This window comes from Engystomops pustulosus, chromosome 2 (genome assembly GCF_040894005.1).
Source record: "Engystomops pustulosus chromosome 2, aEngPut4.maternal, whole genome shotgun sequence".
In the NCBI taxonomy this organism is placed as follows: Eukaryota; Metazoa; Chordata; class Amphibia; order Anura; family Leptodactylidae; genus Engystomops; species Engystomops pustulosus.
In genome coordinates, this window is record NC_092412.1 from 176,343,151 (window position 1) to 176,358,220 (window position 15,070).

Here is a 15,070-nt window from a genome sequence, read left to right on the forward strand (position 1 = left end):
ATCCTGTCTTAGGACAGTTTTGTAAATAGTTTAGCATTATGCCTAGGCAGTCCTAAAAGGGCTCTTTTTGTGATTTAAAAAATGTAAAGCATCCTGCAGCCATTCATATGTGGGGTTTCTTCTCAGCCAAGGGAATTGTCTCTCTCACAGTCTTGCCTAAAAACACATCCATGAATAAAGAATGGTACCAGAATGTCCTCCAAGAGCAACTTCTCTCAACCGTCCAAGAGCAGTTTGGTGATCAACAATGCCTTTTCCAGCATGATGGAGCACCTTGCCATAAAGCAAAGGTGATAACTAAATGGCTTAGGGAACAAAACATAGAGATTTTGGGTCCATGGCCTGGAAACTTCCCAGATCTTAATCCCATTGAGAACTTGTGGTCAATCATCAAGAGACGGGTGGACAAACATTAACTCTAACTATCAATAAAAGCTTTTGTTACTAATAATATGATTGCACTTGTATTTCTGTATGTGATAAAAACATCTGACAAACACACATAAAAACCAGATCATGTGAAAATAAAATATGTGTCATTCTCAAAACTTATGGCCATGACTGTACATGGTGATACGCTGTATGCATTTAAACTACATGGCGGCACGCTGTATGCATTTTATACTATATGGCGGCACGCTGTATGCATTTTATACTATATGGCGGCACGCTGTGTGTATTTTGCATTGCTTTATTCTTACACCAACAAATACGATGGATCTGGTCCTGACACTCCCTGATATATTACATATATGGGGGGGGGGGGCATCTCTCTATGGCTCGCCTCAGGCAGCAGACAGGTTTGGTTCACCCCTGCCTGCACTATGATATCACTGTGCATATTATCCCTGTATTGTGACACCACTGTCTATTATTTATGTCCCTTCCTTTAGCTGCTGAAATGTCACGTGTCACATAGTGGGCCCATTTCAGGTTTTACTTGTTTACTGATTCTGTCCCTGACTCCTTCCATTAGCCTCCAGAACCAACATGTTTTGCTGCCAAGACCAGTTATAACAATAAATACAGGGTACATTTAATTCCCATGATTTTTTTTATTTCCTTATTTCTGTTCTCTAATATTTATGCCACACATGTTTTTTTTCTCTACCCTGCATAAGATTACAAGGCATATATTAGTTGCTACTGTATAATATAATACTGATAACCAGGTATTATGAACTACGGTATATAAAGCGTCACACTCTAGACAGGTGGGAATCCCTCCACTCTGGTGATACTGTATCACCTATACATCACCGCGTCTCAGGTGACCGCAGGGGGGCGCTGTGGCCGCCGGTACATTCTGTCTGATACACTGAAAGCAGGAAATGTAACAGCGAGGAAGTTGTGTACGGAAGCCTCGATATCCGGTGCTACCGAAATATCCGGGACCCGGGATTATTGACGGTATAGCAGTGTGTGGGATTTATGAGGGGCTGGCGGTGTCCGTGGGAAGACTGTGAGCAGGTGACTTGCTTCACATGACTGGGTGGAGAGGCCCGGCTCTGGTCACAGTCTCCCGGCTGTCTCCTCCTCTGTATAAGAATGAATAGTCAGTGCTACTACCGCTTTTATCCATATAGTAGAATGGTCTACAAGCTGCAGCTCACGGTCATCAGTGATGAATAGGGTGTTCATGGTAATAGGGCATGTTCTCTGTACATGTACGAATGAAAATATTACATAGACAAATATAATCTGAATCAATTAATTTTATCATATAAGTCACCTGTAAACGTATTGTATCATAAGTGAGATTATTATTGAAAAGTACCCTGAATTAAAAATGTAAAATAACCACCACAGTCATCCAGGCTGCTGCTCTCCTGATACTGTCCATTCTCCGTGGACAGAGGATTGCCAATGCCTTATTCATGATCTGTAGGCTGCACAAAATAGGACGTTTAAAAACACCTGCTTATGTGTCATGTGATCATCCTACCGTCACCTGACCTAATTGGGCCAGTAAAATGAAAAGCATGAAATGGATTAAAGGGGTTGTCCGAGTTTTGAAAAAAAAACTATATGTGGCCGGGAGCGGGCTGCCTAAAACAATAAAGATATACTTACCTTCCGGTGCCCTCCGGTATCCAGCACTGCTGTCGCTCTGGTTCGGGCGCCATGTAAACAAACATGGCCGCTGGAGCAGCGCTGCATTCAGCTTCCGGCCGGACCCGACAACCTTCCGGCCCCCATACACAATGCTGTGTATAGGGACGGATAGGCGTGCGCGGCCACGGCCGGCCAGAAGCTGAGTCCAGCGCTGCTCCGGCGGCCATGTTTGTTTACATGGCGCCCGAACCAGAGCGACAGCAGCGCTGGATACCGGAGGGCACCGGAAGGTAAGTACATTTTTATTGTTTTAAGCAGCCCGCTCCCGGCCACATATAACTTTTTTTTCAAAACTCGGAAAACCCCTTTAAATAAGTTCTTCCTAATGCCACACTGAGTAGTTTAGGGGGTGACACACATCTCATTTTTAGGCTGTATTTAGTTGGTGTGTTTTCAGATCGTAAATAACGCATGTGTCCCAAAAACGGCCTAAAAACGCCATGTGTGTCACCACCCTAATATGAAGGAAATCCACTTTTAAGGTTACAATCAGAAACAGGGAGCCTTATATAAAAAGGAAAAGCCATTTGAAGTTGGCCACTGACATGATGTCTTTAAACTTGCTGCCTGCACATAGCTGTATGGCAATCATGAAATGGTTCATCATAAAACCTTTTCCCCAGTGTACCTGTATAAACCTTTATGTGCTGTGACACTATAAATGCCTATATAAAAAGTGTTTACCAAATGTTTGTTTTACTGGATAGAGCTTAAACCAGGAAGTTCCAATTATATTGGTTTTTACTGTCCTACTACAGTGTGTAACGGCTAGGACGTTTCTTTGGTAGATTTTACAGAATTTCTATATACTTTATAGGTAATGCCAGAAGTATCTGCCATGTATGCTCCACCAGGGGCCGAATCTCCAAGAGTCCCCGATTACTGGCTTTACAGATGTCTGCGGAGATTCAGTGGGTTTGTGGCACATGTTCTTGCTCTTGGTTTCACTATCTTCTTAGTGATTCTTGCACGGCCTGGAACAAGTGAGTACAGATGTATTATAATTGGTTAATTGTAGTATAAACATTATATACCATGTTGACTTTTTCATACATTTTTCAGTGGAACTGCAGGATATATATTGATATGTAAATGTTACTGTATGCCACATGTATTGTGCTTCATATAAAAAGCTAAAGAAGAGTGAAGAAATCAGGCGATTGAAAAAGCTATACATTATGAATAGCATTATGTAAAATTGCATTATAAATTGAATTCTATGAAAGCAGCCTGTCTGTCCCCCAACGTATGTTGAATCCAAACATGCATGACTGGGTAACAAAATTTAGTCGCTGTGAATTTGCCAAATGTGACTTAGTATTGAAATTGGATTGAAAATTGGCTCCTGCAGATAATATTGTTAACACTGTACATTTCCTAGAAGTACACCCCATGTTCAGACAATTTATTGTTATTGAAAACAACATGATGGTATGCTAAGTATCAGTAAAGTCCAAATTCTGGTATGGTGACAACTGTCAACAAACCCGCAACGATCAGATACTTATCCCTATCCTGTTGATATCAGGGATAACTGCTTTTAGGGATAATAAAAATCTTCTTAAAGGAAATCTGTCATAAGGTCTGTGTCACTTGTCCTGTCACCTCTTCCTGTTGGAGCAGCTCACAAGGATCCATACCAGCCATTATCTAGTCAATTCATACATTAATCATTATAAAATCATCTTTTCTTTATTATGTAAATGAGGCTGGTCACATGGTCAGAGGTGAAGTCACCCCTGTTCCTCCTCCCCCTGCTCATGTCTGCGTGTAATGTATAGTAAAGCATGGCTAGTGTCTGTGCTTTACCTGCTGACATGCTGCATCCTCCCATACATATGTGTGAAACACAGACATCAGCTACACAAGTACCTGACATGATCTACAATAACATGGCTGCCTGGAGCTGTTGTATATCCCCTATACACACATACAGGCTGCAGGGAGCACCAGGAAGCACATGGAGGAGCCATTACACCATTATACCTCACATCATTATACAGGCTGTCAGTCAAGCACTGGGGGTGTGGCTGTGCCTCCCACTCATGAATAAGGTGGACAGCTTGAATATGATAATGACTCATTGGACATCTAACAGGTCATTTGCATACAGCTTTAGTATCTGATTGCTTAAGTTTACAGGCATGTAGAGGGACATTGTAGGGACATGGACAATGCTTTCTAATGGCAGTTTATGAAAATATATTAAGTTTAGGGGGTTATTTTGCCTGACGGGTTCTCTTTAAGAACAGCACACAAACACAGTTGGGGGAGATTTATGAGAAGTCTCTGAGGTAAAACTGTTCCAGTTGCCCATGGAAATAAATCAGAGCTCAGTTATAATTTTATAAACGGCTGTGGGAAAATTACAGCTGATCTCTGATTGGTTGTCATAGGAAACTAGAACAGTTCCTGATGGATTACAACAACAAATTCAGACCTGTCTACTCTGCAATGTCTTGTTTTATTTTTGTATATGTACCCCATGATCTGTACAACCCTGCAGATTATGATGGGTTTATATAAGTAAAGTTTTATTAGTATTATTATTATTATTATCTAGCAACTAGAAGGCCACATAGTCAGCTCTAGGGTGGCCACATGTAGCAATTTACATCTTAGTGAGAGAAATGTAAAAAGTAAGCATTACTCTCTTTGTTGAAAGATGTTTTTAATTAGAAGGGAGACAAACATGTTTTTTCTCTTTTTTTTACTCTTGTATTGCTGTTTGCAGGTCTCTTCTCGTGGCATCCTGTGTTCATGGCAATTGCTGTAAGTATATTAGAATGCTCTAAGCCGTATGATTCATCTTTATAGTCACCCTTACAAAAATTCATTTCCCTTTTTAAGAGCAGTTGCTCATTATAGCAAATTTCTAATAATGTAGTTGTGTAGATCTAGCAAGAGCCTCTGGCCACCTGATACATACATTGCTCCGAAGTGCAGTTTTACGCCGGTGTAGTGGGAAGGCACTTACCCTTGGTTCAGAGCCAGCACCATAAATAACGGGTGTCAGCTGCATATAACAGCTGACAACCTTCTTTAACACCCACGACGGGAGATTCCTCTGATCGCAGGTGTTAACTCCTTACACTCCGCGGTCAAACATCACAACGGTCTCATGTGGATCAGACCCCCTTCCGGTTGCACTTCCCGAGAAGGAAGTGCCAAAAATCCGAAACAACAATTTTTGATTTTATTTTTCTCCACACATAGTTAATGAAGTCACATCAATAAACTAAAAACCCAGTAAAATAAAGCTTTTTTTTAAAGGAAACCTACCACTTGTAGTGGCAGGTTTCTGATGGAAATACCGGGCACCAGCTCAGGGTGAGCTGGTGCCGGAGCTTATTTTCGTTAGTGTTTTAAACCACGGTATTGCGGTTTAAAACACTTTTTAAACTTTATAGCCGGCGCAGGCAGGTACGCGCTCGGCGCTTACCATGCGCGCGGCTCTCATTCACTTCCTATGTAGCCGCGCGCACGGTAAGCGCCGAGCGCGTACCTGCCTGCGCCGGCTATAAAGTTTAAAAAGTGTTTGCCCGGTATTTCCATCAGAAACCTGCCACTACAAGTGGTAGGTTTCCTTTAAAGAGCATTTCGTTTTGCAAAAAATAAGCCTTTATTTGTCCAAATGGCAAAAAAATAAATGAAGATTGTATAGCTTATAAACCCCTTCCCAACACGTGTTGTCATGACTTGCCAACACGGTTCAGACACAGTGATTGGGGTAAGATGGCGGCTGTTCCTGACAGGAATACATCCTGCCTCCTGGACTAGAGGGATTTTGTCAACCCCCAGTTCATGATCGCTGCTATTGGCTGATCAATGCAGACCAGCGAATAGCAGCAGTTTTACTTATGACATCAGTAATACCGATCACCATGTTTGTAGACACGGTGATCGGGGCAAGATGGCGGCTGTTCCTGACAGCCATCAATTTTGCCTCGCGGTCCAGAGGGGTTTTTCTGCCCCCCACATGTCCATGTTTGCAGCTATTGGGTGGTCAATCGAGACTGAATGTATTGTAGTATATATGTAATATACACTCACCGGCAACTTTAATAGGTACACCTGTCCAACTGCTCGTTAACGCTTAATTTATAATCAGCCAATCACATGGCGGCAACTCAGTGCATTTAGGCCTGTAGACATGGTCAAGACAATCTCCTGCAGTTCAAACCGAGCATCAGTATGGGGAAGAAAGGTGATTTGAGTGCCTTTGAACATGGCATGGTTGTTGGTGCCAGAAGGGCTGGTCTGAGTATTTCAGAAACTGCTGATCTACTGGGATTTTCACGCACAACCATCTCTAGGGTTTGCAGAGAATGGTCCGAAAAAGAAAAAACATCCAGTGAGTGACAGTTCTGTGGGCGGAAATGCCTTGTTGATGCCAGAGGTCAGAGGAGAATGGGCAGACTGGTTCGAGCTGATAGAAAGGCAATAGTGACTCAAATCGCCACCCGTTACAACCAAGGTAGGCAGAAGAGCATCTCTAAACGCACATCTCGAACTTTGAGGCAGATGGGCTACAGCAGCAGAAGACCACGCCGGTTGCCACTCCTTTCAGCTAAGAACAGGAAACTGAGGCTACAATTTGCACAAGCTCATCGAAATTGGACAGTAGAAGATTGGAAAAACGTTGCCTGGTCTGACGAGTCTCGATTTCTGCTGCGACAATTGGATGGAAGGGTAGGGTCAGAATTTGGCGTCAACAACATGAAAGCATGGATCCATCCTGCCTTGTATCAACGGTTCAGGTTGGTGGTGGTGGTGTCATGGTGTGGGGAATATTTTCTTGGCACTCTTTGGGCCCCTTGGTACCAATTGAGCATCGTTGCAACGCCATAGCCTACCTGAGTATTGTTGCTGACCATGTCCATCCCTTTATGACCACAATGTACCCAACATCTGATGGCTACTTTCAGCAGGATAATGCGCAATGTCATAAAGCTGGAATCATCTCAGACTGGTTTCTTAAACATGACAATGAGTTCACTGTACTCAAATGGCCTCCACAGTCACCAGATCTCAATCCAATAGAGCATCTTTGGGATGTGGTGGAACAGGAGATTCGCATCATGGATGTGCAGCCGACAAATCTGCGGCAACTGTGTGATGCCATCATGTCAATATGGACCAAAATCTCTGAGGAATGCTTCCAGCACCTTGTTGAATCTATGCCACGAAGAATTGAGGCAGTTCTGAAGGCAAAAGGGAGTCTAACCCGTTACTAGCATGGTGTACCTAATAAAGTGGACGGTGAGTGTATTTCTGTATACATATATTTCACTTTCATATATTTGTCACCCTCATGAAACACTCATAAGGTTAATAAACGTTTCAAAGGTTGGTTTGAATATTTTGAAGGGTGCAGTTTCTAATGGTGTCATTTGTGGGGGGTTTCTGTCATATAGGCCTTATAAAGTGACTTCTAACTAAATTGATCCCTCCAAAAATAGGTTTTGATGATTTTTGTGAAAATCTGAAAAATCTTACCTAAAGTTATAAGCCTCCTAACATCCTAAAAAAAGGAAAGTATGTTTAAAAAATGATGCCAAGTTTAAAGCAGACATATGGAAAATGTTAGTAATCAACTTATTTTGGTGATATTACTAACTTTCCAAAAAGTAGAAAAATCTGAATTTGGAAAACATTTTTCTCAAAAATTTTGCCAACTTTCCATTTATTTCATAAATAAATACTAAACATATTGCTTAACCCCTTAAGGAGGCAGCCATTTTACAGCTTAAGGCTCAGCCCCATTTTTGGGATTCTGACTTGTGTCGCTTTATATGGTTATAACTTTTTAACACTGTTACTTATCAAAGCGATTCTAAGATTGATTTTTCCCCACATGTTTATCTTCATTTTGGTAAAAAATGATGCATTTTTTGAAAAATTTGCCATTTTCAAAATTCGAAATCATTGCGTTTTCAGGCACATATATTTACCACCTAAAATTTACCACTTATGGGAAATGTTATTCAGCAAATTTACATTTTCATAATTCTTGAAATGTCTGGATAATTTATTTTGATGTCATGCGGCTTACAAATCGAATATCGATTTTCCCTATTTTCAGAATTGACTATTTTGGGGATAAATACTGTTTCAAATGAAATTTTACATATTTAACATAAAAAAAACCCTTTTCAAATCTGCGCCACTCAAACTATCAGAAACAGCTTTTAGGAAGATTGTTAACCCCTTGAGATCTTCATAGTAATCAAATCAAAATGGAGGTGAAATATAGAATGGTCAAATTATACGTCGGTTATACGTTCATTTAGCCCTAAAATTTACACATTTCCAAAAGATAAAAAGAGAAAACCCATCTTACAATTTGTTCTGCAATTCCTCCCGAGTACAGAGAACCCCCCATATGTGGCCGTGACGCAGAAGACAAGGAGTGCCCTGCAGCTGCCAGGATTTTAGTTTTCTCATTGGTCAAAAGGGTAGGCAATGACATTTTCGCATTTTCGTTATTGGGGCCATGTGATGGCATTTTTTTTCGGGATGAGATGCTTTTTCCAGTGTTACCATTTTGGGGTTGTTATCCCCTATTTTTGAACATTTAGGAACTTTTTTTTGATTGCAGGAGTAGAAAAGCATGAATTCTGTACTGGATTTTTAACTTTTTTTTTTTGATGTTCACTATAAAGCCTAATAATCATGTTATCTTTATTTCATGGTTCAATACAATTACGGGGATACCATACATGAATATTTTTACTTAAGTTTTACTAAATTTGTCAAGTAAAACCCTAATGTGTGAAAAATTGATCATTTTTTCATTGCCGTCTTCCAAGTGGCATAACATTTTAAATTTTTTGGCTATGGAGCTGGTTGATGGCTTGTTTTTTCTTGTGGGACATGTTGTACTTTGCAACAGCATCATTCTGGAAAGCTTTTTTTTTTAATCACTTTTTATTGCATTTTTTGTGGGATTGTATAGGTAAAAATCATAATTTTTGGTGGGTTTTTAACATTTATTTTTAATGGCGTTCTTCGTGCGGGTTCAATAATTATTTACTTTTATTCTACGGGTTGTTATGGACGCGGTGATACTATATATGTGGGGTTTATGTTATGATTTAGACTTTTTTTTATTTATTACTTTATTTTTTATTTAATAATTTTATTTTTTTTATTTTTATTTTTTTACTATTTCCACCAAGGGACATGAACAAGCAATCATCTGATTGCTTGTTTATGATAATACTCTACAATACTGATGTATTGCAGGGTATTAGCAGTGTCAGCCTCTATACAGATGCATAGGCTGATACTGTGCCTTTAAGATGACACAGACGTGATCTTTCAGGCACTGCCTACAGGTATTGATCGTACCCCAGGGCTGCCAAAGCAACGATCAGCGCCCCCCCCCGCGGCATTTATCGGGTTAAACACCCGCAATCGGAGCCCACTCTGACCGCGGGTGTTACACTGGGGTGTCGGCTATTAGTTATAGCCGGCACCCCGTGTATCCCGATGCTGGTTCGGCTCAGATATATCAGACGCTGAGCGCTAAGTCACTGCACTCGGTGTCCGTGCGCTAAGGGGTTAAATTTCTCAACCAACAGGATGCATAATGTGTCACGAAAAAGGAATTTCAGAATCACCTGGATATGTTAAAGCTTTTCAAAGTTATGACCACTCATCGACCAAGTCGTTAAAGAGGACATGTAACCAGATTTTGACCCCTTTGACTAACAATGCCTGTTGATATATGGTTACAAGAACCCATATCGCCTAAATATAGCTGCACGCCCTCCTCTGATGCCAGGTGATATAAGATAAAAGGTAATTTATGGGGATGTAATGGAAACAATTTTTAGCTGAAGGAACGATGCCAGTCAATTAATAGAGCTCTATGGGAACGTGTCACTAGCTGTATACGTGCAAATGTGGTGATTAAAGGAAATCTACCACTAAAGTAAAATTAAACTAGATACTCCCCTATTTTCCTTTTCTCCTTAATACCGATGCTGGAAAAAAAAGAGTTATAAAAAGCAGCCTAGAGAGAAAAAGAGTAATTCAGACCTCAGACCAGACATGTAACAATACAGACACCAGACCAGACAATAAATTATAATATAAACCCCAGATGATATATAATTATACAGGCAGCCAAATGTAATGATGATCTTGACCAGACAGTATGTCATGCGGATCCTAAACCAGACAGTAATGCAGACCCTAAGATGCACGTATACTTTACAATCATAATATTATTGGTTTGTTTAATAATTTTAATACATTAAAATCAGTAGGGTGGGTTCAGAATAAGGGGAAGGAGTCTAATCCGAAGCTGGAACTTGCATTTGGCAGGTCCTGTTACACAGTCCACTATTAATTGCAAAAAATAATGTGCAGCAGCCCACGTCTTTTTTTTTTTATGTTGTATAAAGGATGCCTAATGGAAACACATTTTTCTTATTTTTTTTATAACAAAGCCTCTTTCCCTACTTATAAATGAAATATAAAAAATAATTATTATTAGCTGTTAAGTTTAAAAGTATAAAAGGAATGAGAGATAAATTACATTAATTTTTAAAGGTAATAGCGTTGGTATTATGATTGGTTGTTGAGAATGTAAAAATGATTTTCAATTCACTCAATGGAAATAATTATGTTTTTGTTTGTTTTGCACATATTTCACCATTATAGTTCTTTAAAACGGTGTCTTTTTCTTCTTTTTAGTATTGCTTATGTATGACAGAAGCTGTGCTGCTGTTGTCTCCAGAAACGTCCCCATTCTGCCCACTTTCGCGCAAGTCCAAGACCCGCTTACACTGGCTAATACAACTCTGTGTGCCAGTATTTGCTGGTGTAGGTATAGCATTTATTATATGCAGCAAAAACCGCATTGAACAGTCTCATCTTACAACCTGGCACAGCATGCTAGGTGTGCTCACTTTAATAACCACGTTCTGTCAGGCCATCTGTGGCCTTGCATTGCTTTTTCCACGTCTGGCACGAATCACTGCAGTGTCACGACTAAAACTGTATCATGCCACTTGTGGACTTTTAGTGTACCTTCTTTCTACATCCTCTGTTCTATTAGGAATGTGTTCTCACTGGTTTCAAGCACAGATCAAGGGACCTTTATGGTATATTTGTATTGCCTTGCCTCTCTATCCTGCACTGGTAATAATGAATCAGGTGCTGGACATATATCTACCAAAGAAGAAGGGTCAGATATGATCTACATACATTTCCCATGTGAAAGCACATATGATACACTTGCCTGGGTTTTACTTGCACTATTTTACTATTTCTTTTAAAGCTTTTGGTTTTACTTCATATTACTGTAAACTGAGCTGTGTGATCAAACTGGTTTGGATCTGTACCTCATCTTGTATGGATGCCAAAACTACATCTATATGAAGTTATTGTTCCCACACTTGTGATACCTTCAGCATAAGTGTTATTCTCCAGGATTTCTCTGTATATTTCTTTGTTGTATCTGAGTATGAAACATTCTAACAACGTCTGCACTATTCGCAAGGATAAAGAGTGAGCTGAAGCACTAATATATTTGTCTGTTACACTTTAGAATGGTCATTATACAGCCTGTCGTATGTCTTCTGCAGTAACTAGAACACTAACTTTCTTCAAAAATGTTTATCTTAGTAGCTGATCAGACTAGGTTTTTATCCTGTTCAACTAAAAAGCACTTAATATTACAGATCTTAAATACGGGTACAAATGCTTAGGGCATGAGTCTGTATTGCACTTGACACTAAGGTTCCACACACACTTACTTCTGTGGACTACCAAAACATCCCTTTTTTATATCTATGCTTCTTATTTTTAAGATTCCTTAGGTGCAGTCATTTTAAATGTATGAATTGATATTTGTTTATCAATTTTCCAAATGAGTCTTTTTTTAGTAATTTGCATGAAGGCAATTCTGGAAAATCTTTTGTAGAATAATATTTTGCACTATTACTCAGTTTTCCCTATTGAAGATTTGTGCATAAACTGGCAATGGCTTGTGGCAGTTGTTGGTAGTGTCTTTACACATTCTGACACTAACCAGTAAATGCAGCCTGTGCTTCACACACCTTTGACAAGAGAAATGGTAATGCTCAGCTGTCAGTTTATTATCCAAGAAGAAATCTATACTAGCTTCAGCTATGTCCTTGGTAAGCAGCATCTGGGATGGCTACAAACTGAGGATGGCTTGGGACACCAGTTGTTAAACCCCACAAGTTACAAAGTTATTGTTAAAATATTTAAGGCTATAATTATAATTTCCAGAACGCTTAAAATAATTTAATGTGAAAAATAAAATTAATGTACTATTTTGTTATGTTTAATATAAAAATCGAATTCATAGTAGTTTAGTTTTAGAAACTGATTTGTTACATTTCTACTGATCATTGGACTGCATATGATTTAAGCTCTAAATACTGTATACTGAGGTCATGTTCTAATCAGGGTTTTTTTAGATTTGTATTTTCATACAAAGCACCTTGTTGTTTCTTTTCACAAAATTGAAATGAAATTCCCAATTCTTATTCATTTGTCTCCAATGAGAACCCTGGTCTCAGTGTATATGACACCAGTCATCAGAAAATATTTAGGTCCTGTTTTTAGAGATCTCTTAAGGCCCATTTGTGCATAGCAGCAGGCTGGTCATTGCACTGCGACATACACAGGGGGAGATTTAACAGACATTTCTGAGAGCGGAGCTTTTCTGGTTGCTCATGGCAACCTATCAGACCCCAGCTTTCATTTTCCCACAGCAGTTTATAAAATGAAACTTGCCATGAGCAACTAGAACAGTTCTGCTATCAGACACTTCTGATAAATCTCTGTAACATAATGACATGGAACCATAACCCACATCTCAGCAATAAGAAAAACCCTGCAAATAATGAATCTTACTTTGCATTTTTTATCAAATCAGTATCTCTATGTATGTTTGTATGTAAAGAATGTATATTTGATCTTTTATATTATTTAATATATGCAAATCTGAGCAGTAAAACAAGCATTTCTGCTGAAAAAAATCTTGTTTCTATGTGGATCTATGTGCAAAGTGTATGAGAGAAACATATTTGAATGTACACCATTACAATGTACCCTTTCATATGTTTAATGCTTTTTTTCTATGCTGTAAATTAAAATGGGTTATCTTACTTGATAAAGTGATAAGTGTACTTAGAAGATGTTTTCTGAAATACTGTAGAGCTATCTTTCTTCAGTCACTGGTTCTTAATATTTATTACGTTTTTATCAAGTCTTTGACTCTTTTGTCACCATATTAAATTATTGACATGAAAACACTATCATTTATGTTTTTTTCTTTATAAAATAAAGGAACTCATTGAGTATAGAGTAATAGAGTATATAATATATTGTAATGTGCCATACAGATAACTAAGAAAAAGTTACAAATGTTTGTTTCAATAAAAGCAATTTTTTCCATTCAAGAAAAACTTTATTAAAACATTAGATATAAATACAACATCAGCGGCATGACAAAGACATTGTGACAGTATAGCGCCTTGTAGGGCATTGTGGAACCGAAGCCAAACATGAATATTGAAATAGGCATGGTGCAAAACTATTGTAGATCACTACAACGATTTGTGAAGTTGTTGATAAAATTTATAAAACTTAGGGTAATCGAGGGTTAAAGAAGAGGGAGAGAAAAAAAAGGGGGGGGGGAATGGTGAAGGGGTAGAGGGGAGAGTGAAGGATAGGATAATGTAGGAAGGGGGGTTGTGCTATGAGTTCCTCCATTCTGTGTGTTGGGGATACTTCTGATAACCATTCAGATCGCCATCTTCTTGGAATGACTGTCTTAGCCGCTTGAAGTAGGTGTCGGGTGAGAGACTTCTTATATTTGAGTGTCGGCATATCAAACATGAATAAAAGAGTCGCTTCAGGTGTGCTTGGTATTGCGGTGCCGGTAATGCTCTGGATGCAGGCAATAACCGTGGACCAGAAATTCTTGAGTTTTGGACCGGACCACCAAATGTGGGTCATGGTGCCGCTCCCTGATCCGCATCGCCAGCAGACATCAGGGACCTCTGGATACCATAGATGCAGCTGAACAGGCACTCTATACCACCTGGAGAGGATCTTGTAACTGGTCTCCTGATGTCTGGTGGCGATAGCAGACCTCTGAGTGAGGCAAAAGCACTTCAACCATTGGAATCGGGAGAAGCGTTTTCCCAATTCTGTCTCCCACGCAGCGCAGAATGGGGGAAGCGAGGATGAGCGTGTGGATATTAGTAGTTTATATATAAAAGAGATGGCATGGGGTGTTGGGTTAGTGTTGAGGCACGCCTGTTCAAAATCAGAAAGGGTGCGTGACAAATTATTGTGGCTCTTAATGGAGTCGTAGAAGTGTTTAAGTTGGTTGTATTGGAGGTGGTGTGTGGGGGTGAGATGTTCGTTAGGTCAATAAAAGCAATTTTACTAAATGCCCCCATATAGACCATAGGGCAGTGGTGGTGAACCTATGGTATGGGTGACACTCTCTGTGGGCACGTAGCCTGACCCAGGCATTGGTGTCATATTTTAAAGGGGCCCAACTTGGACTGCTTGGGACCGTAAGAATAGTGAGAAGGTGTGGACAGGGTTGGTTTGCTTTGGCCCCACAATTCTTCCTGTTCCCTACCTTCCTCTAATGGTCCTCAGGACATTGATCCTATTATAAGCCGGGGCAGAGCAGGGAGAAATATGTTAAGCTATAGCTTAAATTACTGTGTTGACACTTTAGGAAAAGTTAGTGGGTTTTGGGTTGCATTTTGGGCACTTGATCTCCTAAAGGTTGACACATCACTGGCATAGGGCATATTAACATCATAGAGGACCATAAGTGGTCCATCTTTTTCCCATGTATGGCACAGAAAGGTACCACACGTGTGGCACTGTGCTGCTGTAGGACCACCATTGGCCACATATACATCCCCACAGATTGCTGTCTGAA

At 39.7% G+C, this 15,070-nt stretch overlaps 1 protein-coding gene across 2 annotated transcripts; it reads left to right on the forward strand.

Annotated features, from left to right (window-relative positions):
- The first annotated feature begins 1,242 nt into the window (after window positions 1-1,242).
- CYB561D1 (cytochrome b561 family member D1) lies at window positions 1,243-13,416 on the forward strand. 2 transcript variants are annotated; one of them, XM_072137379.1, is made up of 4 exons: window positions 1,243-1,470; window positions 2,933-3,098; window positions 4,850-4,887; window positions 10,822-13,416. In XM_072137379.1, exons 1-4 carry the CDS (start codon window positions 1,432-1,434, stop codon window positions 11,323-11,325), a joined length of 747 nt encoding a protein of 248 aa, XP_071993480.1. In that variant the 5' UTR covers window positions 1,243-1,431; the 3' UTR covers window positions 11,326-13,416. The 2 variants fall into 2 exon arrangements, with proteins under 2 accessions (XP_071993480.1, XP_071993481.1); XM_072137380.1 differs by having other exon boundaries at window positions 1,243-1,410.
- Window positions 13,417-15,070: the final 1,654 nt, after the last annotated feature.